Genomic DNA, 24,663 nt, shown 5'->3' with positions numbered 1-24,663 from the left:
CCTGCAGCCTGTTGAGTGAATGAGAGGGTAAAGCTGGGTTAAGGCCTCAAGGAACCTGCAGCAGCCCTGCCTACTCAGCACAAAGCCTCTCTCCCTGTCTCTTTGTAGAGAGGCTGATCAAAGAATGCAGCGCGCTCAGAGGATTCACCACATCAGGGAGTTTCTGAGCGGATGAACACGGACATCCCATTATGTTTCCCAGCAGGGTACATTGAGGGATGTGACTGCACACACCCTGGAGTGCCTTCCTGTGCGCAACTGTGAGCACACCTGTGAGTGGGACAAGCAGCTCCACAGCAGCACTGAATGCTGGATTCTCTTCACGTTTGAAAATACTTCAGTTTGGATGAGGCGAGTGAATGATGATGGTGAGTTTTTGAAGCATCTAAGTGTGATCAACGGACGGCTGCTTTGATCGGTAATGAGGAAGGTAGGGTTGGACTGTGAGTCAGAATCAAACGATCAAAGTCTTTTTCTCTCCTCGTAGTTGAGGTTCTGCCTGTGTGCCTCTGTTTAACCTGTGCCCTATCCACACCCCTCCAAAAATGCAGAGAACCTGTCAAAGGCTTTTAAACTCTTAGGGCAGAGACACACTAAGCCGAATCAAAGAGCTAGTGGCGACAAAGATGTTGCCAACTATTACATGCACTATTGCATACACACTGCAGGGACTGCAGACAACAGGAAAATAACTCTCTCTCCTAAATACCACTCAATACTACTACTCAGATAACTGCAGATGTACAAATCACAAGGAAAGCAGTGTTTGCTTAGCATTTTGACACCACTCTCGTCACCACAGATGTTTATAGCTACTTTCTAATAAAGAATATATTTAGCAGGAAGTTCCTTCCCAGGTACTGATTTTGAGCTAATCAGTGACATTGTCGACAGTGAACTCAACAAGTTCCATTGTCTGAAGAGCCGTCACTTACAGGTTCAGTGAGTGCCAACGATGTGAGATACACCACAAACACTAAAGCAAAAGGCACTAACCGACAGCTGACCACTGGCAGGTTGACATTTCCTCCTATGTTTCAGCAGGATGGAGTAACATTATCTTTATTTTAACATTTAATTGTTTCTACATTTCCCAGTTTTTTCTTTGTATTTATTTTACTTTAACCCCACAGGGACGATTTGAAATGAAAGTTTTGAGTGAAAGTTAAAAATCACTGGGGAATGTATTATTCTATTAATCTTTCTTTTTTTCTAGAGATACCACTGTAAATCCTCATCTGAATAAAAAAATAAATAATTAAAACACCAAATTAGATGAGAATGATTTGACTATCAACCAGCAAACTTGACTTTACTTTAGGATTTGGGGAAATTCCTCGATGAGTCACTTGCTGTGGCTTTTAATCCTATTTTAAGACTGTGTAAATCACTCCTTTCACCATGTGCCAAAGTACCACATACACAAGTGATTTGTGTGTATATTCTGTATGTGTGAGTGTGTATACTGGGTGTGAGATCGCACACAGTGTACACTGCATCTTTTGTCACTTACCTCACTCTTTGATTTGTGTATTTGCAGCTGGGAAGTTTTTTCGAAGGTATTCTCTGGAGTGAAAGTCAGCCTGTGGAGGAGCAGGGTGACGGAGAGAAAGAAAAAAAAGTGAAAAAGAGAGAAGTTCCATATTTAACAAGTTGTCACAAACTGTTTTCAGTTGCTCAGCTGCGATCAGAGGTGAGCAGGAACGCCCTTACACACTGAGCACATTTTTTTGGAGCCTGAAATTAAAATTAAGTGCTTTGAAGCTGGCTTTACACAGAACAAACTGAGATCTTCTGTTTGCTCCCAAATCCAACAAACAGCATAAATCACTGTTACACAGTTGGGTATTTGTAGAGAAGTCTCTTAGGCTGTATCTCCATCTAAACATCATTAGGGTATTACAGCGCCCCTATTTGGACAACTTATATAATCTTTTTTATGATTTCCTCCACAGTGTGCAGTTTTTCTCAGTTTTGCTTTGGGCTACTCTCTCCAACTAATGGTTCATATAACAAAATAAAACTGTCAATTCAGTCAGAGAGACTATAGAAAAAAAATCATTCTACTGTTCATTTAGTGCTTGTAATCCAGTCAGCTAAAGAGTTAACATAATTCTGGTAGCTATTATCAGTCAGAAACCAAGTAAATGTGTGGTGTGCCTCAAAGTTCAATGTTAGGGCCTATTTTATTCATTATGTATACTGTACAGTACACACATACAGTATGATGTGGCAGCTGTAGCACTGCAGTTTTTAGATAATGTTGGATATTTACTTATTCACTAGTTATTTTAATCATACAACATTGAGTGCACCTACAGTATGGCATGGATTAGACCTACAAATTTATATAAACTGTAGTTTAAAGCTACAGTTTATATATATTTCCTAGAATACATTTGTTGATTGCAGCCTCTTTTTGAAACTTGATGTTGCCTCCCTTACAATGCTGTGTGGTCTATGTGGTATATCTTCCCCCCACTTTTGCCCCTGTAGGTCGTGACACCCAAGGGCAACAACATAGCTCACCTCTTCCCAAAAATGACCCTACTACAGCAATTTAATAAGGAATTCTGAGTTGAGAGATAGTTGTTTCTAAAGATAGTAACAGTCTTTACAGTATATAACACCTCTTTAATACTTGGCATGTTTTCAGTTTAGTATAACCCACCCTTACAATCCCTTTTTTCTGTTGTTGTTGTTGTAGTTGTCTTAAGACGTTCTCTCACACATTTAAACAAACATCTTGCATGAGAGATGAAAAGATGGGAGGGTCTACTAAATTATTAAATATTGTGATACTGGAATACTGCTGCAGACCATCACAGCAGTAACAAACTCTGAACACTTCTACTGCAGCAATGTGTGCGTCGCAGCATCCGAAGCACGCTGTTCCAAACATTCACAGTTTGGTGCAACACGTGTAAACTCAGACAGCCTCGTCGGGAGTTAACGTGGAAGCTAACTAGCCACCTGTGTAGTTAAGGTCTAGACACATTTACTGGCAGAAAAAGCTTAGACTGCACCCTACAGTACAGAGCCCCAACAAGTTTTATACACTTTACTGAAGCTCTTTTTCCTCCTCTCTCCCCCTCTGGAGATTCACTAGGTTAACTTCAACCACACTAATTGATCCACACAAAAGATTGAAACCTGTCTAATCCACATACATTACAGGAGGACTGCTGCTGATACCTTCAAGGACTGCTCTAAACACAGGATATTTTAGGAGCAGCATTTTTTTTTCCTGGTGCTGCACTGAGCAACATAAAGCCGAAGAAAAGAAAGGGACAGGCCAGAATTAATTTGTAGAGTAAGATGAAATGAATGTTACATGTTATATGTCTGTGTTTATATGTTAGTAATAAGTGCTCTTGCCTTCAGATTCATGTGTTCAAATCTCTGCAAAGGTCTCTGGGGGAGGGAGACACTACTTTTATTATTAATTGACATAATGGCAAAAAGAAGAAGAAACAAGGCTCGGACTGATTATTTTCGTCCAATTTGTGCTGTCTTCTTCCCAGAGGCATCAAGCAGAAGCTACGCCCACCAGCTTCTGATCAATGCTTTGATTCAGTGAAGCTGTTTGAGTTCATAAACCTAGTCTCCTCTGATCAAACAGTCATCTGATACCATTTATGCCATTTAGATGTGAATTGCCAGCAAGTACCTAAGTGTGTCTGTGTGTATGTGGAGAGTGTCTGCACACATTTCCATTAAAGAAACCATGAGTTCACCCTGCATCCTGAAAACATAGCTTCAGCACACACACACACACACACACACACACACACACACACACACACAGTTAAAATGTCACAAAACACACAATAAAACAACAACACTGAACCATCCATTTTGTCAGTCATGTCCTGCTTGAAGGACGCAGACCTGATGCTGAAGATGACGCCTTTACCTGTGTCAGCAAAACCACAATACCGTGTCCTATTTGTCACAATAGCATTCATGGTCAATGGATCAGTGTTCAGCCACACTAGCAACAGCCTTTGCCTGTCAGCTGTGGCCTATGAGATGGATTGCATAACATTTTGTATAGGATTGAATTTTAATCTAGCATCATCACAAGGAAAATGTTGGCATGCTAACATCATGGGGCCTCTTGACGGACCATTATGACTTGTGGCATGCCTGTGACTATCGGCTTACTGAGGGCAACATTAGCAAACTTTGGTTCAGTAACAATTCTCTTTTTGCACTAATGACATGGTCTTAGATCATTGTGAGACAGGTTAGTTTTACCCTACTAATGATGTGTTAATGAAATATTAATAGTTCAGGTTTCAACGTGTGGATCTGTTGCACCGCAGAATAGAGTTTAGTTAAGGAGAAATACGACAATATCTCACTTCACCTTTGGATATACAGTTAGTTTCAGTATGTTTTGGGTTGTTATTCATCTGCTCAATAATCTCTAAAACAGTAAAGCCCTATACACTTCAAGATTTCATCCTATTACCCTTATTAGCAGTCAGGTCCTTAATACCTACTCCAAATTATACCCCAGTAAACAGTAATACTGTCTGCCTACTACTCTCTCCTTTACTTAAATAGAATCCTACATGGTACTGAGGGTCGATGAATGTGAATAACTGCATCAACCTGCGCACCACATCATCTACGTATTCGGTCTTTAGCTTGGCAGGAATACCAGCTTTTATTTATCATTTCTTTTTTCTTGATGGTAATTAAATTGATACAGATGCTATTTTTAAAAACATCTGGAGACTATATACACCATAATATCACCCAACTCTACCAGTGGCCTGGTTCTATACACAATAATGCCTTAACACTGCGTCCAGCATGTTTGATGTGGTTTGCTTTTCACCTTGTTTGAAGCACCCTGAAGCCTCTGTATTCATAAACCCGTCACTTGAATGTGGATTTGACAGTGACAGGAGTACTTCTCCAAGATTGATATTTACTTGGCTTGATGTAGTGAAGAGGTTTATCATTACCAATGGCAAAATACTGACTTTCATGGTCTTCCAGGCCTTTTGGTGTAAATTCCATCTTTTTGTGAAAATACCAAACTGTTAATTTGGCGACTTAAATTCTGAATGTGCCTCTCATGGGTTTATAGTGTTTTTTCAGCCTAGTAATGACCTCCTTCACTTGCATAGACACCTCTTTGGACCTCACATTAAGAGTTCTAGTGAACAGCTACCAAATGAAAATTGAACACCCTAGACCCACCCCCAGGTCTTTTGTCTGCTTCATTAGAATATAAAGGGAAGAGACAATACACGGTCATGAAACTACTTGTCATTAATTGTCAATAATAGCTGTCATTCCAGCCAACAGTTAATCAAATTCTTGGCAGATCCCCTTAAATTTAAAATGAAAATCTACACTTCCTGATTGTCACTGTTCAAATACTTTTGGACCTGACTGCATTCACAGTGTGCTAGGGTCAACAGTGCGAAGTTGCTTTGACCAGCTCAACACTGCTATGTTTAGTAATTTTTTTTGACATTTCTCTGTTTAATTTTCTCTGTCAAACATTTCACTAAGTCATCAATTTTGGAATATTCATCTGTGACAGAGGAGGTGAAGTGGATCTTCCTTCTCTACGTGAAGATTAATCTTTGTCATCTTTGTTATTGCAAGAATATAAACACATACTGTACTGTACAGGTACTCTTAGGAAATACTGATATCATTGTTATTACTAACAAACACAATGTTAAAGTTCACTGCTTACTTGCAGAGAACTACAACAGATCTGAGCTTGATAATTCAACTTTTCACCAAATACTCACTCCTACAACATTTATTTACAAGGCTGGATTGTAATTAGGCAGTGTTAATATGACCAAACCTTAGACAACACTGAACTGAACAATGTGGTTTGTACTAGGTTATCAAGCTGACAGAGATAAAAGGAGCAGAAAACACTGTGGTAAATGAAGAGAATGTGACAGAGAGTCAGTGATAAGTAAAAATAAACCCCTGACTGAAATCTGGTCAGGTCGGAAATGTTATCCTCTGCTCAGAGTCCCTGGAAAGGTGGGAATGCAAAGGCGAACAGATGTGCACTGCTGACTCTCTGCTGGGCATTTTGGTACATTCAGACCACACACACACATGCAGAGGTGTCTAAGTCCTGGCTTTGGTCCACTGGCCTTGGGCAGATCTTTATCTTCCAGTCCCTCAAAGCCTCTTAAGCCCTGCAGCTATGCCACAGTGCTGCACACCTTCTTCCTTTTTATATCTCTCCTTCCTTGTCTAAATCATTAGTATAATTCTCAGTCTCCGCAGCTTCACTTTCTCTTGCTTATATTTATTTCAAGCCAAACCATTTTTATCACTCCAATCAGGAAACCCTTCCTTCCAGATCTTCCTGCTTCATTTTCTCTCCTTCCACCTCAAAGCTCAGTCTCACCTCTCATCTACACCTCTCTCAGTGTCATCCCCAGCACAGGGTTGCTCTTTCGTGTTTCTCCAGCCTTCCTGCTCTCTCTGTGGAGGTCCAGCGGCTGCAGCACTAGAATGTCACACAGCCATATATTAACATTTAGACAGCCGTGGGGCCTGAAGGGGCCCTGGTACCAGAGAGGCACTGCAGGGATGTGTTACCCCTTCAGTTGTCAGGTTTGACTGTTTTCTGGCTGTGTAGACTTTTTCCTTCAAGACTTCAAGTTTTTTCACGTTGACTTGTGTTGACTTTGTGTTGACTTTGTGTCCATATGACAGTCTAGCCAAGAGTGTGGGTGGAATTACCGATTCCATATTTACATTATTAATGGATCTGTCAGTTGTTATCTATAACATAATTCAGAAAATGTCAGAAAATATAAATAAATAACATCACTGTTTTTCAGAATCCAGGGTGACATCTTCAGATTGGTTTCATCTTATCAAGTCCTAGTCCAAAACACAAAGATGTTCAATTCACCATGACATGAAAAAGATCAAACTAAATCCTCATATTTTAGAGCCTGAGACAATTTCGGTCAGCCAAACAAGGGTCCACTAAATTGATCTAGACATATTGATGAATTGGCATTATTTATTAGCCAGAATAATGATTTTGCTGATCTCCTGACCTTTCCACTATTTGCTTCTAGCAAATCAAAATTTTAGTTTATCCAATACTTTGGTTTATGGCAAATCCTTGCAAAAGTAATAACATTCCCATAAAAATCGGCTGCACATTTCTGTTCTTTTAGCCTCTTTCAGCTCAATGTGTTGTTCACACTCACAAAAACATAGTTTGCCAATGCAACATAAAGCTATTAGTTCGATTACCTGGCTAAAAGCCCAGCACCTGATCACATATAATAGATCATTCAGCCGCTAAAGAGTATAATAGTTTCCCTCAGGAACTGGTAGAGACCGGAAACAGAGCTAAAAGGAGAGTGAATGTTTGATCTATGTATGTATGATGCAGGTGCTGCTCTGTGTGCCCCTAAACACAGTCAGTATTGTAACTTCATTAAGTGATGTCAGTGTTCTGCAGTCCCCTAGTGGCCAGAAAAAAACAATTAACTCGTTCATAACTGCATAAATGTACACCTCAACAGAACCGTCGGCCTGTACATGAAAACCAATAGAAGTGAAAAGGGATCAATGTGACCAAAAGCAAGAACTGGGAGTTCCTAGTTTTTCCAGTCTTGTCTTTCCTCACACAATACTCTACAGCCCAACTCTGTGCAACTTTGGGAGACAGAAAAGTGAGACATAAGAAAAGTGAGACAAATTATTATTCATTGTTGGGATAGCAGAGCAGAGATGGGGTGGAGCACGGTGATAGTGTGAAATCCCTGTAAGGATGACTCTTTGTAGTTTGTGAGTCTCAGCAGTCTCACAGAGCCTGGTACCTTTTTCGGTGCTGACGGCAGCCTCGTTTGTGTGAATCTGCGTGTTGTGTGCACACACATGCTGGCAGGGCTGCATGCCTATATGTTTGTGTGTGTGCATGCTGGCTCGCTAGTATAGGCTGTGTTTGTGTTACTGCAGAGGTGACAACAACCAAAAATACACGAGCTCCACAAGCTTGAATTATTCAGAGTGGAGGCTGAGCAACGGGGGGTGGAGGGTGGAGGATGCATGAGAGATGGCGATGAGAGAAGAGGAAAAAAAACAGTACAGTGAAGATGAACAAAGTTGTGGAGAACAAGGAGACAAGTGAAAGTTGGGAAAAGTGAGTGAGGAGCAAGCCGACACACCTCAGACATACACAGTCTGGTGACACAGTGCGCATGCACACACATAACTGTGTTATGGCCTGCCATGGTGCAGGATATATTCTTACATCTGCAGGCTGCAAATACAAATGCAAACAGAAATCCTTGCATCTTAGACATAAATATATCCGTGTCTTTGATGTCTGCACAAAACCTGCTCTCCTCTCTTATTTTAAACATTCAGGCTCCCCATCGCCTATCATTCACACTGAAATTCCATCTGTCTTTGCAGTCTGGCGGTACAGCTGTGCAGCCTTTACATTTCCTGTCTTCCAGCCTGATTTGATGGGGGGTATGAAAACCCAAAATGGGGACTGGAGCATGGATCCACATTTATCAATTCTAAGCAGGGAAACTGTACACATCTGGTATCCAAAGGATCTGACAGTACGGAGAAGGTTTTTTTATTGCAACCATGGAAAAACATTGCAAAGTCAAATCCTTGTGATACTTTCAGCAAACAGCTTCACAGAAAGCAAGGCAAACTTTAAAGTACAAAGTGAGAGTCGGTAGTGTACAGGTGACTGCTGTAGAGAGGCAGAGGGAACATAATTAGTGACTTCCGCTCAGTACAGAGCACTCAGACAGAGAGGAAAGGTCTGGAAGTAAGCTGTTACTCTGTCTCAGTCAGCTCCTCAGAGTCCCATTATCAGTAGATGTCTTCCCATCAGTGTGTGTGGAGAAGGAGGGGCAGGGGGGATTGGGGAGTAATAGATTTCAGCCTGGAAATAACATCCAATAGATGAAATATGGGCTAAGACCGCACATGACACAACAACATACACAAACCTGTTGGGTGAAGACAAGTGTCAGACTTTTCTATGAAGCTACCGCAAAATGGGATGTTTAGAAGTCAGCAACAAGACTTTCATCAGTTCGTCACTTACATTACATTTAGTTATTTGGCAGATGCTTTAATAACTGAGCCACAGGAAGATGCTGGTCCAGTATCTTGACCCAGGACACTTAGTAAGGAGGGGGCAGGGATCCAACCACTGACCCCGCAAATAGTTGACAACCCTATCTCCCCGATTTCCTGATCCACAAAACCACCAGGTGGTGTTAATGTTACTGTCATCTGTGTGCATATGGGCTTACTCTTCACAATCCGTCACAGTTACTTCTTTGTACCAATTTCCTGCTCATTTCCAGTGAGGCGGTCTAACAAAGCACCCGTATGTTTGTCAAGGAACATTAGGCCTGTAGACAATTAGGTTTCAGCTGGGCTGCTGTCCATTACAGCTTTTAACTGACTGCTGAATGAAAGGATGGAAGGAAGTGGAGATGTGCCGGTGCGTACCCGCTTTTATGTGCGTCAGTGGTTGTTGGCAAAAAGAGTGAATGAGAAATAACCTCATTGTGCATGGAACTAATAGTTTATTACAGATTAATGTGCCAATTAGTCTGTCGATTATTTGTTCAGACTGTAAAATGACACAAAACTGTGAAAAATGCCAGTGTTTTATAACTCACATCTGCCTTGTGAAACCAACTGTCCAAAACCCAAAGATGATACAGAACAGAGAACGCTTGAATTCCCATTAGATACACTGGACCAATTAATTATTATAGCAGCATACTGTGTGGGTCACATGATCAGCATGGAAGTTGTCCTACTACTGGTTTTGCCACTACACCAACATCACTGCCCAGCGCTAATCCTGGGGGCTTCAACATCCAAATATGTACTGAACTGCTGGCGGCCCAAGTGCATTGTGGGTAATGTAGGAACAAGAGCTTTAACAAGGAAGAGTGTATGAAATAAGTAAAGCAGACAACTCTGCTGCCTTGATGCTGATGGTTTTTCTCTGAACTGTCCATCTATGAGAGCAACAGTTTTGTAAAAGTACGAATTGTTGGAGCTCTTTTCATATGTCATCTTTTATTTGGGTTGTGTAAATGACAGTTTTTCACTTTTAGAGGACTAATCTGAAATAAGTGCTCCAATTAAAATCAATTAAAGGTTAATTGACAATCATTTATGACTGAAAACACACATTTGCATGTTCTGCTGACCTGCTGTGCTTGACTAAAGGATGTTCTTGGCTCCACAGGCATCATAGTTCATTAAAATGAATTGAAAGAATGCCAAGAGAACCAGTCACACAATTTCCTATGACGATTTGTGGGACAATTGGTGTTGTTTACCCATTGTCCCACAAATCGTCATAGAAGATCACTAAGAAGGTACAGTATGGGCCTAATATAAGTGCTTTTGTGGTTATAGAGAGAACAGAGAAACCTGTAAATGTCAAACAGAGCCACACAGAAATGCAGCACATATCCTCATTGCCCTCATAAATTAAAGATTACGATAAAAAGTGGACAAACATCAATTACTGTGAGTGGATCTAAACACTACATGTATTCCATTTACCTGCACCTGCAGCGTATCTAAACCCTTATTTTCCTGCAGAATTAGTCATTTTCGAGTTGATGTTAAATTTACAAATAGGTAGTACAACACTGCTACAAGTTTCAAGTCTCTGCTAATCAGAATTAACACATCAACACAAGAGTCAGTCCCACCTCAGATGATGGCAGCATGCCAGTAAAAACACTAGCTGGCTATGATATGCTGCCAACTTATTTTTATCATGTCTATGAGACAACGAACTAAATCCCACTAAGTGCCTCTGCAGGGTTCAACTCAGATTTTTTTTTTGGTCTGGTCACTAATGCAACATCCCTGTGATGTGTCAGCTTCCTCTCTCCGACCTTTACTTGTCACTCTCTTCCTGCCAAGGTGACCACAGAGTAAAAAGCAGAGGATGATTTGAGGCAGGTGTCTGTTCGCCATCTACTTCTCATCACAGGTTCTCTTAGGCTTTATCAAGTGAAGTGTGGGATACAGAAGGAGTGTGAGAATTTAATGGTGTGAGGGAGCATGACTGAGATGGCGTGTGAATTAGTCTGGTCTTCTGCGTGTGTGTACTGTATGTGTGTGCTTTAGCTTTTCCACTGTGGTACAGAGGATTCTGCTGCAGTGCATTCACACATCAGCCTTCGCTGCAGAATCCAACCATGATGTCATCTCTGCCTTTCATCTTTCTCTCTCTCTGAGCTCTCAAGCTGTGGAAGGAGGGGTGTTTTTTTTCACTCATGATGTAAGGTGAGAGGATCTTATTAGATGGTGGAGAGAAGGGTGGTGAATAGGAAAAAAAACAGAACAGTGCAGGGTTAATTTGCACTCTGTCTTTTAGAAAGAGAGCACCCAGCTCCTCTGACTCTATGCGGAAGCATTAGGTCACTTTACCTCAGTCAGTCATGATTACTGAGTACTAAAGTACAATTCAGCTCTACTAGTGGAAAGAGAAAACACTATATATAGATTACATCACCATGCCAAGTTACTTATTGCTTACGGGATCATTTAAGATCTATAGAAAACAATGAATGAGGCAAGTTTTGGATTTAATAACAAGAAAAGGGTCAGGTGTGCAATAACTTTGTAAGAATAGTAACAGTTACCTATTAAGAACACGCTTGAAGTGCATTTAATTTAAATGTAATACATGTGTTTTTTTGGCTGCCAAAATAGTACATTTAAAAATAACTGAGTTTTTTTAGAGGAAGCTGTGAGGAGCATTGGTCACTATTTTGGATTTTTTAAAGGGTCATTCGTGTGTGTTACATAATACTGAAATAAAAGTAAAAAATGATCCAACTGGGTGCAGCAGTGAGCAGAGATATTCTGATTTTTAGTCTCTAGTGTGTAATTCCTACATTTCCCATAATGACCCACTAAAATAGTACCTGGTCAGACCAGAGAACAAAAATGCAATCCACTGATGGAGCTGAAATGAGTCTGTATTCGTGTTCTATGTGGAGCCTCTATGAGATGTGGGTTGATGGAACAAATATTTTTCAGTAACTTATTGTCCTGTTAACGAGCAAGTCAAGTTTCCATGACTGTTAACTAAGCCGAGTGTCAAACCCATCGCTCCTTTGTGCGTGTCTCCCTGGTGAAGCACAGCTACACACACACACACACACACACACACACATAGACTGAGTGACATAGAGATAAATTCCTTTGAGTGTGAATGGTTAGATATTTATTAACTGTAATTTGACCTCTCTGTCCTGTTCCCGTTGTTGACCATAATGAGTGTCTAGACAGAGGGGAAGATACCACAGCACGTCTTCTTGTATCTGCAAACTTCACAAAGACCGTTACATAATTCAGAGGATCCTCCTGTCACAATGACGGCTTTTTTGATTTTTTTTTCTCCACAAGTTGCAAAAGAGATTTCACAGGCCTCTGAGACATGAATCTTGTTCTGCCCACGAAAGAGCGACGTAAACCCAGAGTTCAACTCTGAACACGACGCTCAACAGAACTGGATCTATGAGGGCTTTCCTGTGATGTCAGCAATAAAGAGAATAGAAAATACTGCATCTGTGGGAAAGATGGAGAGAGAGACGAGAACACGGGGCAGAGGAGGGAGAAAAAAGGGAATGTGGATGACAGAGAGAGAGAAAGGAAAACAGTTGGACAGAGGGAGGTGAGGGTGTCCCTTGTTCTCTCTGATGCCCACATTCAGTCCCTGCTGCCGCCCCCTCTTCCTCCCACCAGCTATCACATTCACACTTTGAAGAAATAAACACACACACACAGAGGAGTGGATGAGTTAGCCGCTGCTAGTGCAGCTCCCCTGGCGAAAAACTGATTTTGAGATGTGTGTGTGTGTGTGTTTGTGTGTATGGCTGTTATTGTCAGGACCCGTATGATTTTTTAACCATTGGACTGAGGACATTTTTAAAAAAGTGAAGACATTTTAGCTGGTGGTTCTCACAATGAGAAGGGTGTTTAAAGAGCAATTTTAGGGTTTGGTTTAGGGTGAGACAGTTAGTTGTGATGGTTAGGGTAAGACAGTACGCGTCATAAATTAAAAAATGAAACAATTAACATGGCCCACGCAACAGTAAGGGGCTAGGGAATGCATCATATCAATGAGTGTCCTCACACTGACTGCCATGCAAAAATGTGTGTGTGTTTCTGTGCAGTGGAAGAAATTACATGTTAAACAGCAGAAACACAGCACAGCCTAGTGGCAGAGAAAGAGCCTGAGGGATCAGTTCAGTTTCCTTCTTCCCTAAAATGATAGTTAATGTGTATTTTATTGTTTTAAAGACTAAAGTTTTCAAGATTTTCTTTTAAAGAAAATACATAATGTTCTGAAATCTATGGCTTATTTTGCAGTACTCACAAAAGTTATAAAACCTCCCATTCAGACATTAAATTTTTATACCCACTTATACTGTTAAGGGTCACAGATGCAAGAAGCAGGGTACAGCTGTAGCAGGGCAATATCAACAATGGGAACATAAAGAAAAGTTCATAAAGATCCTAATCACCACCTCTGGGCCATGATTCAGTTGAGTTTATGACATCATCTAATAATAAAGGCTGTAACCACTGACAAGCAGAAACAAATAAAGTACAGTGAATCAATTAGTGTCACACAAGAAGAAACTCAAAAAGTCCAAAAGTGGATTCAGTAAACACTAAACTCACTTAAGCTGAATGTTTGTCATTGGGTACAATCATTTATTATTAATTAATTCAAAATTGATCACCAACGAGAGCTTGAGGAAGACATGCGTACAGTTTGAAAGATGAAAGATGAGTTTCTTACATCCACCTGGAACAACCACCAGGAGTTCAGCCCACTGAAGCTGACCAATCAGAACAAAGCGGGATGGGGCGTAGAATTTAAAGACATAGGAGCCTGTTTTTGCACTTTTCTAACCTGAAATTCATAGAATCTTGTATCAACAAACTACCCTGCATGTGACCTCAAGACACCGCTGGTGTTTTGACTCCACAGAGACACCTTTTAGTTAAAAGTTTAAATGAGTTGTAGAGCTCTTGATAGGGGGCAGCAGGAAAAAAAAATTCTGTCTATGCTACATCTTTGACAAACTAGTCTTAGATCATTTTCATCATCATTAATATTGTATATTCATGTATTGTATATTTATTATTAGAAATGTATTAATATTATTTGTATGAAACTGTTTATATGGTTATCTGCATTAGCACTGGAATAATAAAAGGCTCCCAAAACACCTAGTTTAAAATTCATAGCATCGCTAATTTTGCTGCATACATTGTTCCTTCCATTTTTGCAAGTCCCTGGAAAAGCACCATGCTGCATGATGCTCACACATCACCGCTTCACAGCAGGATGCTGTTACACAAGTGATGAGCAGCGTCTCTCCAACACAGCACTGTGCCTCGCAGCTGATGAGTTCGGCTTTTGTTTTATTTGATCACTGAATCTTTTGTTTCTTGTTCTGCCTTTTCTCCAGGACAGACTTTGTTTCAGTTGCTTTGCTGGAAACTCAACAGGAAGCTCATATTTGTGTGTGTGTGTGGGTGCGTGTGTGTGTGTGAGTGTGTGTGTGTGTACCTGTCTGATGGGTTCAGGGACTCTGTAGCGGCAGCAGCGGTGTGTGAGGTGAACAGCTGTGTCCAGACTGATCTTGTGTCCCACAGACACGTACACTGGCTTAGAGCTCTTGTCTGAGCTTCGTAACGCCTGGACACAAAGAGAGAGGTGTGTGGTAACTGTTCGTCATTCACCTCTTTCTGATTGTGACTGTCTTACACACTCTGAGTTTGACTTTTAACAGAGAGGTCCTCTTTGAAGTGAGCAGCAGGAAAACAACCTGTTAAAAGTATTTGTTTCTGTCTTTGTGTACACCTGTCCTCTGCCGCACCTTTCCGAGCACTTTGCCTGAGGCGGCTGTGAGCGGGAAGCTGTCTCCTCCTTTCTTCAGAGAAGCGATCTGTGGGGGCAAAGAAACAAAAATCAAAGTCAGAAAAGATGTACAGCATGCTAAAACAAATGGCACTGAAATGAAACCATTAGCCTGCTGTGCAGCTTTCACATTCTGTTTTCTTTCTCTTTAACCTCTGTGTTATTGGACTTGAATGTCCAGTTGGAGCCATGGTTCAAACTTCCACAATGGGAATAAACCATCCTTCAGAGTGACGCAATAGTTTGAATACATGAATAAATGCTAATTCCTACAGAAATTATTCTAAGAATCAAGTAAAAATGTTGTCATCCTCTAGCTCTGCCTTTACAAGCACTTCAGTAACATTAGTGAATTACATCACACTGCATTACATCAAGGTATCAAGGTTGGAGAGAGGCTGTGTCACATTGTATCAATGACAGGTTTCAAGAGATATGCTGTGTTAGTCCAAGTTGCATATTACAGCTTTAAGCTTGAAATTTGATAAAGAGAGGAGTATTAATCCAGTCAGATCAAATCAAGCTTTATTTATGAAGCCCAGTTCCTACATCATTATTCTGCCTCATCTTATCATCCACTGTTGTGAGATCCAGTTCTGATGCATTGTTATTTGCACATTTTATTCACAATGAATAATTACAAACCTGAAGTATGAGAGACATGATTTAGACATTAAGATTCGATTTTAAGGACTAAAATCAAAGGATTTTAGCTTAACTGGACCTGAAACTTGGTCTGTATTTACAACTGTAAGTTTACAAGAAAGGAACGCCTAAACTAAGATTATTGATCTGTGAAGAGGAAATTCGCATTTTAGCGACATAATTACATCATCATCAAAATTACTTCAAAATGTAAAAACAACTGGACAGAATAAATCCAGAATACAGTACAAAATACAGAAAAGGTCCATAGCATTATAGTAATAATGATATGAAATTAGGTGAGATACAGTAGATAAAAACAACAACAGGTTCTTTAAACTGAGAAATCCAGCATCAGTCTGAGGTTCGCCAACTCATTTGAGTTTCCTGGAAGTGATGGAGAAGAAAGCCAGTTGGCAGCAGGGTCTTGTTTGCCTGTTCATCCTCGGCAGCTGAAAACTGTCCAGTTACAGTGAATCAGGGCTGAGTTCCTTCAGCCATGTTCTGGTCCGTGATCCGTCTGTGGTCTCCACCTCCTTAGCTCCTGGTTCAGTACAGGTCCTCTACTTGATTTGTGGTGGATTTCAGGTCTTTCTCCTGGCATCAGAACTGTTCTGAAGAACTAGTAGCTAGCAGACTAGCTGTTGCCATATAAAAAAAAAAAGCCTCATATTTATCATTAGTGATTTTCTTCTGTAGGAACTAAAGTTTTGCTCTTGCAGTCGAAGAGACGGTGCAAAGTCAGATGTAGTGTAGTGATGTGTGCCGCTGTTGACAGGTGTGCTGTGGGTTAAGGGCTGGAGCGATGAAGGGAGCTTAGCCTCAATGATGGATGGGGTGTCTGCTCTACTATGACTGATTACAGCAAGCAGCCAGCAGGGAGACGGTTAGGGGCCACACAGGGGCTCCAATCCCAGCTGGGATGAGGCTAGCAGTGTGTGTGCGTGTGTCTGAGAGTGAGAGAGGCTTGGCTCCTTTGAAGCAAGACTAGGACTGAAGCCAGGACAGCAGAAGTCAGAAAGACAGAGCGAGTCATCAATAACATGCTAGTTTGAGCTCCAGCCAGGCCATCAGTGAGAAAGAGACAAAGACAGAGAGGAAAGAAAAGGAGATGAGAAGGGAGAGAAAGAAAGTGAGACAAGGAAAGAGGATGGAGGAGAGCTACACTGGAGGCTAAAAGATCAAGGACAGAAGGACAAAATGAAAATGATGTTAAGAACACTGAGCAACTGCAACAAGAATATTTTCCATATTTAAAAAAAAGGACAGAAAGGAAAAAAAGATTTTCTCTCCTCTTTCATCCTTTTTGTTTTGTCTTAGACTCAGCAGCCCATTGACAGGGCATTCAGCTGCAAGGACACTTCTGGTGGTCCACTTCTTGGACACATTGGTTGCTGGTGGGCTGTGTCTGTGTGTAAATATATATATATATATATATATATATTTACACACAGACAGAATAACTTAACACAGAAATTAAATTATTGTTGTTGTAAAACAAAAAATATTATTTTATTATTATAATCAAACTATGTCTTAATTTAAAGGAATACTTCAATTTTCCTTGAAAAACTATTAACCATCTTTCTAAAGTGTGATGAGGGGATCAACACCACCCTCAGGTCTGTCCCTACATCTTATTTATGCCATTCAATACAAAGTGTAAGAGCAACCTGAGCCTGAAACACTGTAGGCAAGGTGTCAGCTCGTGGCTCCAGCTTTTTAGCTAGTCTTACACAAACTTCCCATGCAATTTCTAATATTTCCTGAATATTCAGAACTATTCCTTTAAGAAGCATTTTTAAGGTTGAATATGAGATGTTGTACAGGTTCTGTACCATTTTGAATGCACACACACACACACACACACACACACGCTCTATGTTAGCAACCACAAGGTCATCCTGTCACAAATGAGAATGTGTATTTGCAAAATATATGCACGCCAAACTTTTGCTTGAAATTGTTTTTCTTCCTTCACGGCTCTGTGCACCTGCGCCTGATAAAGACACACACATACCTTTACTCTTGAGACTCACACATTTAATTACCGCAACAGAGAGAACGTTCTGTCTGTAACCTTCAGAGACACATCTCAGACTGCATATTGGTTTTTGAAAACTCTCTGTACTGGCAATGCTTCTGGAAACTCTTTCTGACTTCTTATTGAGTATGGGAGTCAGTGGTACGTGGAGGTGTGCATGTAGATCCAGTAATGGTTAATCTTATTTCAAAATGTCTAATTTTTTTAGCACTTGATGTGAATCCTGATATGGGTTTTGTTTTACAGATTAATTTTCAGCTAATTTTCCACCAAGCAATAAAATGCCAAAGCCGGTGTTGACTCGAGTGCGTGCCTGTGGATAAATTAAACGGAGCCCCAGGGAGTGCCAATTACATCAATATGGACGGATGGGAGTTCTAAAATTTCATCCACAGCAGACTGAGCCAAAAAATGTAACATGTGCGTGTAATGTTGACACTGGCTGATAGTCAATATCAACATGTAGGAGACACCAGGAGTTTGGCCCAGATCCCATCAGCAGGTATCCTCAAATGTGAACAAGTCCTGAGTAAACAAAGAGATCAGGTTCCTCCCCACGGCAGACACAAACCAACATTTTCTGACGCCAAAGCCACTAATGCTAATTGAAGGAGATGGATACACTCCTAAAGAGAATTGAATTAGCATGTTACACTACTACATGAAGACTGTCGGGGTTAGAAACAGAGAGTGTATTGGCTGCTAACTGAGTTAGCAGTGGATTAGATGACTGCTAAAGCTGTCCACTCTGGTTCCCTTTGAAACATCTGAAAAGCACTTCACATCACTGCTAGAAATATCCATCACTGTCCTTAACTGACTGACAATCATCTACAAGTTGAGGCAGATCTACGGGGGGACAAGGGTGGGAAGCCGCCCCCCAGCCATACTCCCAACAAGCCCCACCCCAAAAACAAACTAGACTAAAACAAATCCAGAAATTATAATTTTCTTAGAGGGCAGCCCTCTGGTGTGGTGTTAGCACTATCACCTCACAGAAAGAAGGACCCGATTTTAAATTCAGGAACCGACCTGTGTGAAGTTTGTATGTTCTCCTGTGTCTGTGTGAGACCTGTCCAGGATAGACCCCACCTCTCACCCAATGACAGCTTCTTAAGAGGACAAGTTGTTCAGACTACAGATGGATGGATAAATTAGACTTCCCCAATTATGTTGTAAAGTTACTTTAATTTTTTTTTTATTTTAAATAAAAACAAATATGTTCCATCACTCATCTCAATACAGAGAGGTGCTATTGAAGTCTCCTGTGAACCAGGCTCACAGAAAAAAGCCTGGCAGTGGTCAGTTGACCCCAGCCCTGGTAAAATCTTCTAAATTAACCCTTTTCTACAACAAGTGTGTACATGTGCATTATATTCTCTATCGTTCACGTGTAGAAGTTACAACAGTGCCAATAGTGGAGGGCATGGTGTGCCACCATAGTTACTCTAATGCCAGAAATGTTAATATGTTTAATAGAAATCCTTATGAGGGAGCGAGACAGTCCAGCTGTTGCTGACAGGTTACATCATATCATGAAAAAACATACAACTTTCTTGATACAGCATACATTTCTGAAGTCTTTTCTTCATCTTATCTTTCATATTCACTACTGTGTGCTTATTTCACTATTGAACACACAGCAGCCAGACGCCTGTTCATCTGACAGATTTAAATCTAATTTGTTTTTGTTCAACAGATCACTGAGGCTCCCGTCAGAAACAAAGTGAACATTTACATATTAAAGACATCCAGATGTCACTCTCCCACAGGTAATCTGTGACCAATAGGTGTTTGTTCCAGCTTGATTTGTACTCATAAAGTCTCTTTAGCATTGACTACACAAGGAGGCTTTGGCTTGGAATAAAAGTCACACTGTCAAAACAGTTTACACACCGATTCTAATGCACCCACACACAAGCAAAACATGCCGAGTGTGAGTTCAGGCACACACTCGGCACATTATGCACATTATACACACACAAACACACACACACACAAAATAATTAAGGATTCTGTCCTTTGCTACGTCCCTCTTTGACATTTTCAGTTTTTTTTTTTTTAATCCAGTGAGTAATCAACACTCAAACACAAAAATGATTAAAGTACACTGTTTAATTCTTCATCTACACCCATCAAAGCTTACAGATATTTCATAAGATCTTGTATTCATAACACAAATTATATTTCATAACATTTGTACACACCTTTCTTTATCATGTGTTACATGTTGTGCAAGACGACCCACAGAATGACACAGCTCTACACCATGCTAAGAAACAAAATGTGCAGCTCTGTCATAGTGGGAGTCAGGTAAACGATGGGTCTGGCACTAAAGAGGCGACTGTCTCACCTGTGACTGGTGCTCCTCGCTTTTGTACACGCCCTGCACCTGCAGCAGGTTCTTGGCCACACCCACGCAGGGCAGCCCTGACAGCACACCGAGATGACACGCCAGGCCGAACTCTGCACAATAAATCAAACAAAGCTCAAAATGCATCCACATAACCTCCTGTCTCATGCAGGCAGATGTAGTGTACTTAAAAGGTAAGCTACGTTCCCTGAGTCAGCACAGAGCAGTTCGACTTACCTCTGTAGTGGAAGAGACCGTTCCCATCCACAAACACCACCTAGAACCGAATACAGCTGAAATTCATTTATGTCCAATACACACAGATATTGTTGAAGACCATCATAGCAGAGAAGGCACAGGTGTAATGGATAACGTTAACCACAACCCTGGACAGAGCACATACACTGTTGGTGTCATTACTTTCACCTGTGCTGCCTCTGCTATGACCATTTACATTGAGTCATTTGACAGATACTTTTCTCCAAAGGGATTTCCAAGGTTCAAGGCAAAAGCAGGGTAAGTGTAGGGAGGTCTTGCCTAAGGACCCCAACTGGAGGTAGGCCCCTTATTTGAACCCCCGGCTGCCCACATGGAGGTGTGCTAATCTTACCACTACCTACCGAGCTGCCGGACCAGCTGATACACAGCCAAATGCAGTGTGCGAGACAGCAGAAAATCCTAAATTGATGTGCCAACTCCAAAAGACCGATGAATTCCTGGAGCCAAAGGTGACTCTACTGACATATTTCTTGTGTGAATCATAGGCCACAGGATAAACTCTCTTCAAAGGTTGAAGATAAAGAGGCTGCAGTGACGGCATCCGTCCAGGGCTAAATGTCACTGGACTGTGTGTGTGTGTGTGTGTGTGTGTGTGTGTAGTGGGAAGAAGTGTGGGCCGCAACAAACAGAAGTGAGTGGGTGGATGAATGAGAGGCGACATTTTGACGAAGAGCTAGATAGATAGAAACACAGTCACAGTAAGTACGATGTGTTCAGTGTGGTTTAATGTCCATGAAGTATGGGAAGCTGAGCTCAGTAATGCCAGCAGACTGTCAGCCTGTCTGGATGAGTACATAAAGCATTACTGGATTTTCTTTGAGTTTTGGGAAGATTTCCTCTCACGCTCTTTGCGGGAACTCAAATACCTCAACAATTAAGGACCAGAACCCCCAGTCCTAGCTGTACTTTATGCTAACAGCGAAGTTAGCATAAGATTATTTAGTTATAATTACAGTAGAGCCAGCATGTTAACATGTCATAACTAATGTGATAGCTTGTTAGCGCGCTGTCTCAGCTAAACATCAGTCAGCTAAATGGATTTAACGAGGTGTGATCTATCACAAAGGGGCTTTTATAAGCCCACTTTTAACATTAGACAGAGCCAAGCTGGCTTGAGCTGGGTCTACTGCACGGCAGCGCTGCACCATTAAAGCTGTAAGGATGCTTGTGCTAAGCTAGGAGCTAACTGCCTAGCTCTGAATCACCATCTGTTAATGTCATTCAGACTAAGAAATGCAGACACTTTGTGAACAAATGAGTTTCTAATGATTTCTACAGTCTTATTAAATGTCATTTTGGGTCCTTGAATATATTTGTTTTCTCCTAAATGATAAGATCCACATGTGAAACATAGCCTTCCCTCTTCTACTTAGAGGAAGTACCAGATGTACATTCATGACAAGACGTCCTTCAACACACTGAAGACACATTGTTCTGAACATGGGACCTCATTAATGCGTATGTCTAGAGGCCGACCTGAGGCAGAAGTGTGGGCTGGTTCCTCTCCAACCGCTGCAGAGCCTCCAGGAGGAAAGGGGTCTCTCTGAAGGCCAGGAAGCCAGCTATATAGGGGGCCGTAAGGGTCACCATCTGACTGTCCTCATACAGCACCTTGCAGCAGGAGACGGAAACGCTGGTTAATATTTTATGATCTTTTTAGATTCACGGGTCCATCCACAGACATTTATGCCCTATAAATTTGCATTTGAGCAGTATGTTGACAACCAGCCTACTTGTGTTTCTCTATTAATAATAGTGTTGTAATGTAATAACAGTATGGGATACGTAGGCTACTGTACATCTGTGGGTCTACATAGAGGTCAGACAGTCTGGGGTCAACTGCTGCGTGCTTCAGCCAAATGTGTCCACCCAACAATGTATTTAAGGGCAAGTCAGCAGATGCAAACACAAGCTGTTCAATATGATCGCTAAGCATGCCCCATCTGGCACAATATGAAACATCTGTTACTTCTTGTTGATTTTAGGCTGTGAACACATTCTGACCATCAGACAAGTTATTCTATTTAGGTTACCTGCTGTGTTCACAAGCGGCGCTGTTAGAAAGGAAGGTTATACAGATTTGAAATAGAATAGCACAGTTGTAAAAATGACTGCTGACAGCTGGACTAAAATAGATTAGGTGAATGTAAAGATATTAAACAATGGTTGATATTGTTGTATTAAACATAAAGTAGTTAAACAGAGATATTACTGACATTCACAAAAAGTATAATCTGACTGTCACACTGATCGGCCTCTGTTCAGTGCTCGGGGGTAAAAGCTCGCAATTACTTATTCAGTCGAGGGATTATTTCAAAAGTGCTAACTGCCCATCCAAAAAAAAAAAAAGAAGTTACACACTCTGATATTTCATAGGACCGCCTTTAGCTTTGATTACATTTTTATATGTTTTTATATGTTTTTGCAATGTCACAGCATTTATTCCCGTTCAGAGTTGCATTCATTTTTCACCAAGATCTTGTATTGATGATGGGAGAGTCAGACCGGTGCAGAAGTCTTTTCCAGCACATCCCAAAGATTCTCAATGGGGTTAAGGTCTGGACTCTGTGGTGGCCAATCCATGTGTGAAAATACGTCATGCTCGGTGAACCACTCTTTCACAATTTGAGCCAAATGAATCCTGGCAGTGTCATCTTGGAATATATTCATGTAATCAGGGAAGAAAAAACCCACTGATGGAATAACCTGGTCATTCAGTATATTCAGGTAGTCAGCTGACCTCATTCTTTGGACACATAACGTTGGTGAACCTGGACCTGTCCAACTGCAGCAGCCCCAGTTCATAGCACTGCCACCACCGGCTTGTACAGTTGGCACTAGACATGATGGGTGCATCACTTCACCCGCCTCTCTTCTTACCCTGATGCTCCGATCACTCTGGAACAGGGTAAATCTGGACTCATCAGACCACATGACCTTCTTCCATTGCATTGTTTTTAGTGATGCAAATAATTTGATCCTTCTGAAACAGATTAACATCTTTTCCACAACCACAGGATGTGTCTTCTGACATGGTTGTTTAAGAAATGAGAAGCTACTCACTGAATCAGTTAAAATTAAATAACTTGCTGACCGCTGAATAAATAAATAATTTTTCATGCAGTAATTTTTTTTTTGGATGGGCAGTGTACTATTTCTCTTTTGGGGCTTAAATACCTGTGCCAGAAGTCCCAAAATGTTATATGCAGACAATACATTTAGCAGAGAGTGATATATGTTTACAAAAATGACTAAAAAATGTATTTTGCATAATATGGGCTCCTTACCAAGTCACAAGTGTGTCTGTAAGTCTCATGTTAAATTCTCACTTTGAGTGCAAGTTCTGTTTTTTGAGTCACCAGTGATCAAATGTACTGTTATTGATACGTCTGTGGCCTTTATTTTCAAAAGCCACACATACCATGCAAAATTAAGACAAAGGTTAGTGTGTGTTTTTTAAGTAAGTTTAAGTATTTATTCTTTATGCACTTCTGTACCTTTCTGTCTTTACATCCATGCTGTTAAAGTGTCTTGTTCAGTATCAGCACGGGTCAGGGGACTAGAAGCTACATAGCTCCGATGCTCACTCTGTCACAGTCTTCTGATCAGTCTGAAATCTTTCTTTCTGAGCATTAATGAGAAGTACCGAGGTCTCACATACTGTAACATTGGACATGAACAGACTTTTGTCAAAGCCTGCAGCAGAGGCTGCAAATTAAACTCTTGATTGAGCACTGAGATAAGTCCACGAAGCCTCAATACAAGGATGTTTTGTGAATAGTTAGCTGTCAGAAATGTTAACTACTGCTCAGCGTACATCATAATGACATATTTCTGGTTGCAATGACCTTCTTCTTTTCTGCAAAACAGTGGTTTGTTATGTAGAAAAGTTTTGCCTAGAATTTCAATAACTAAGCTTCTTTGTGCTGAAATATTTATTCTGATTTGCAGTTTAAAAGATGTTTTTTTTTTTTTATTATTTTGTCTGGTAACACAGCAGCAGTGGACACGCTGTACATCATGTTTCCAGTGTTACTGTGTGTCACATATGGCCTTAGCTTACAGACCAAGTGAATTCAAAGCCAGCAGGGAACATACTCACATTACTGAGCAACATTTCATTAGTCTGGTTGGGTCCATGTGTCAACAGTGTACACTGACAAATGTCGCTAATTATGATGGGTTACCGTGTATAATGGGAAGGTGTCAGGAGCCCATGTTAACACACGGATAAATAGCGGGAAAGAGGAGTGCTCGTGAAAAGCTGCACAGTGAATTAAATGAAATAAAATTGGGACTGCCAAGGTCACTTTAACAACAGTCGGTTTAACAAGACTCAACCTTGAGCTGTGTTTTGTATTA

At 40.9% G+C, this 24,663-nt stretch overlaps 1 protein-coding gene across 3 annotated transcripts in view; it reads right to left on the bottom strand.

The window, feature by feature from the left end:
- LOC113162374 (endonuclease V) overlaps nucleotides 1–24,663 on the bottom strand; it is a 53,702-nt gene that overhangs the window by 26,683 nt on the left and 2,356 nt on the right. For all 3 annotated transcript variants that reach the window (XR_003298816.1, XM_026360459.1, XM_026360460.1), the window contains exons 3-8: nucleotides 21,778–21,912; nucleotides 20,260–20,299; nucleotides 20,023–20,135; nucleotides 14,940–15,008; nucleotides 14,630–14,758; nucleotides 1,514–1,583 (exon numbers count right to left, since the gene is read on the bottom strand). Coding sequence is in view for 2 of the 3 variants with exons in the window: in XM_026360459.1 (XP_026216244.1) it covers nucleotides 1,515–1,583; nucleotides 14,630–14,758; nucleotides 14,940–15,008; nucleotides 20,023–20,135; nucleotides 20,260–20,299; nucleotides 21,778–21,912 (555 nt within the window). In the remaining variant the exon portion in view is untranslated. The remainder of the gene's footprint in view (nucleotides 1–1,513; nucleotides 1,584–14,629; nucleotides 14,759–14,939; nucleotides 15,009–20,022; nucleotides 20,136–20,259; nucleotides 20,300–21,777; nucleotides 21,913–24,663) is intronic.

The sequence above is a fragment of the Anabas testudineus genome, chromosome 1, assembly GCF_900324465.2.
Source record: "Anabas testudineus chromosome 1, fAnaTes1.2, whole genome shotgun sequence".
Classification (NCBI taxonomy): Eukaryota; Metazoa; Chordata; class Actinopteri; order Anabantiformes; family Anabantidae; genus Anabas; species Anabas testudineus.
Note: the sequence above shows the minus strand (reverse complement) of the source record. Positions and strands in the feature narration are given on the sequence as shown.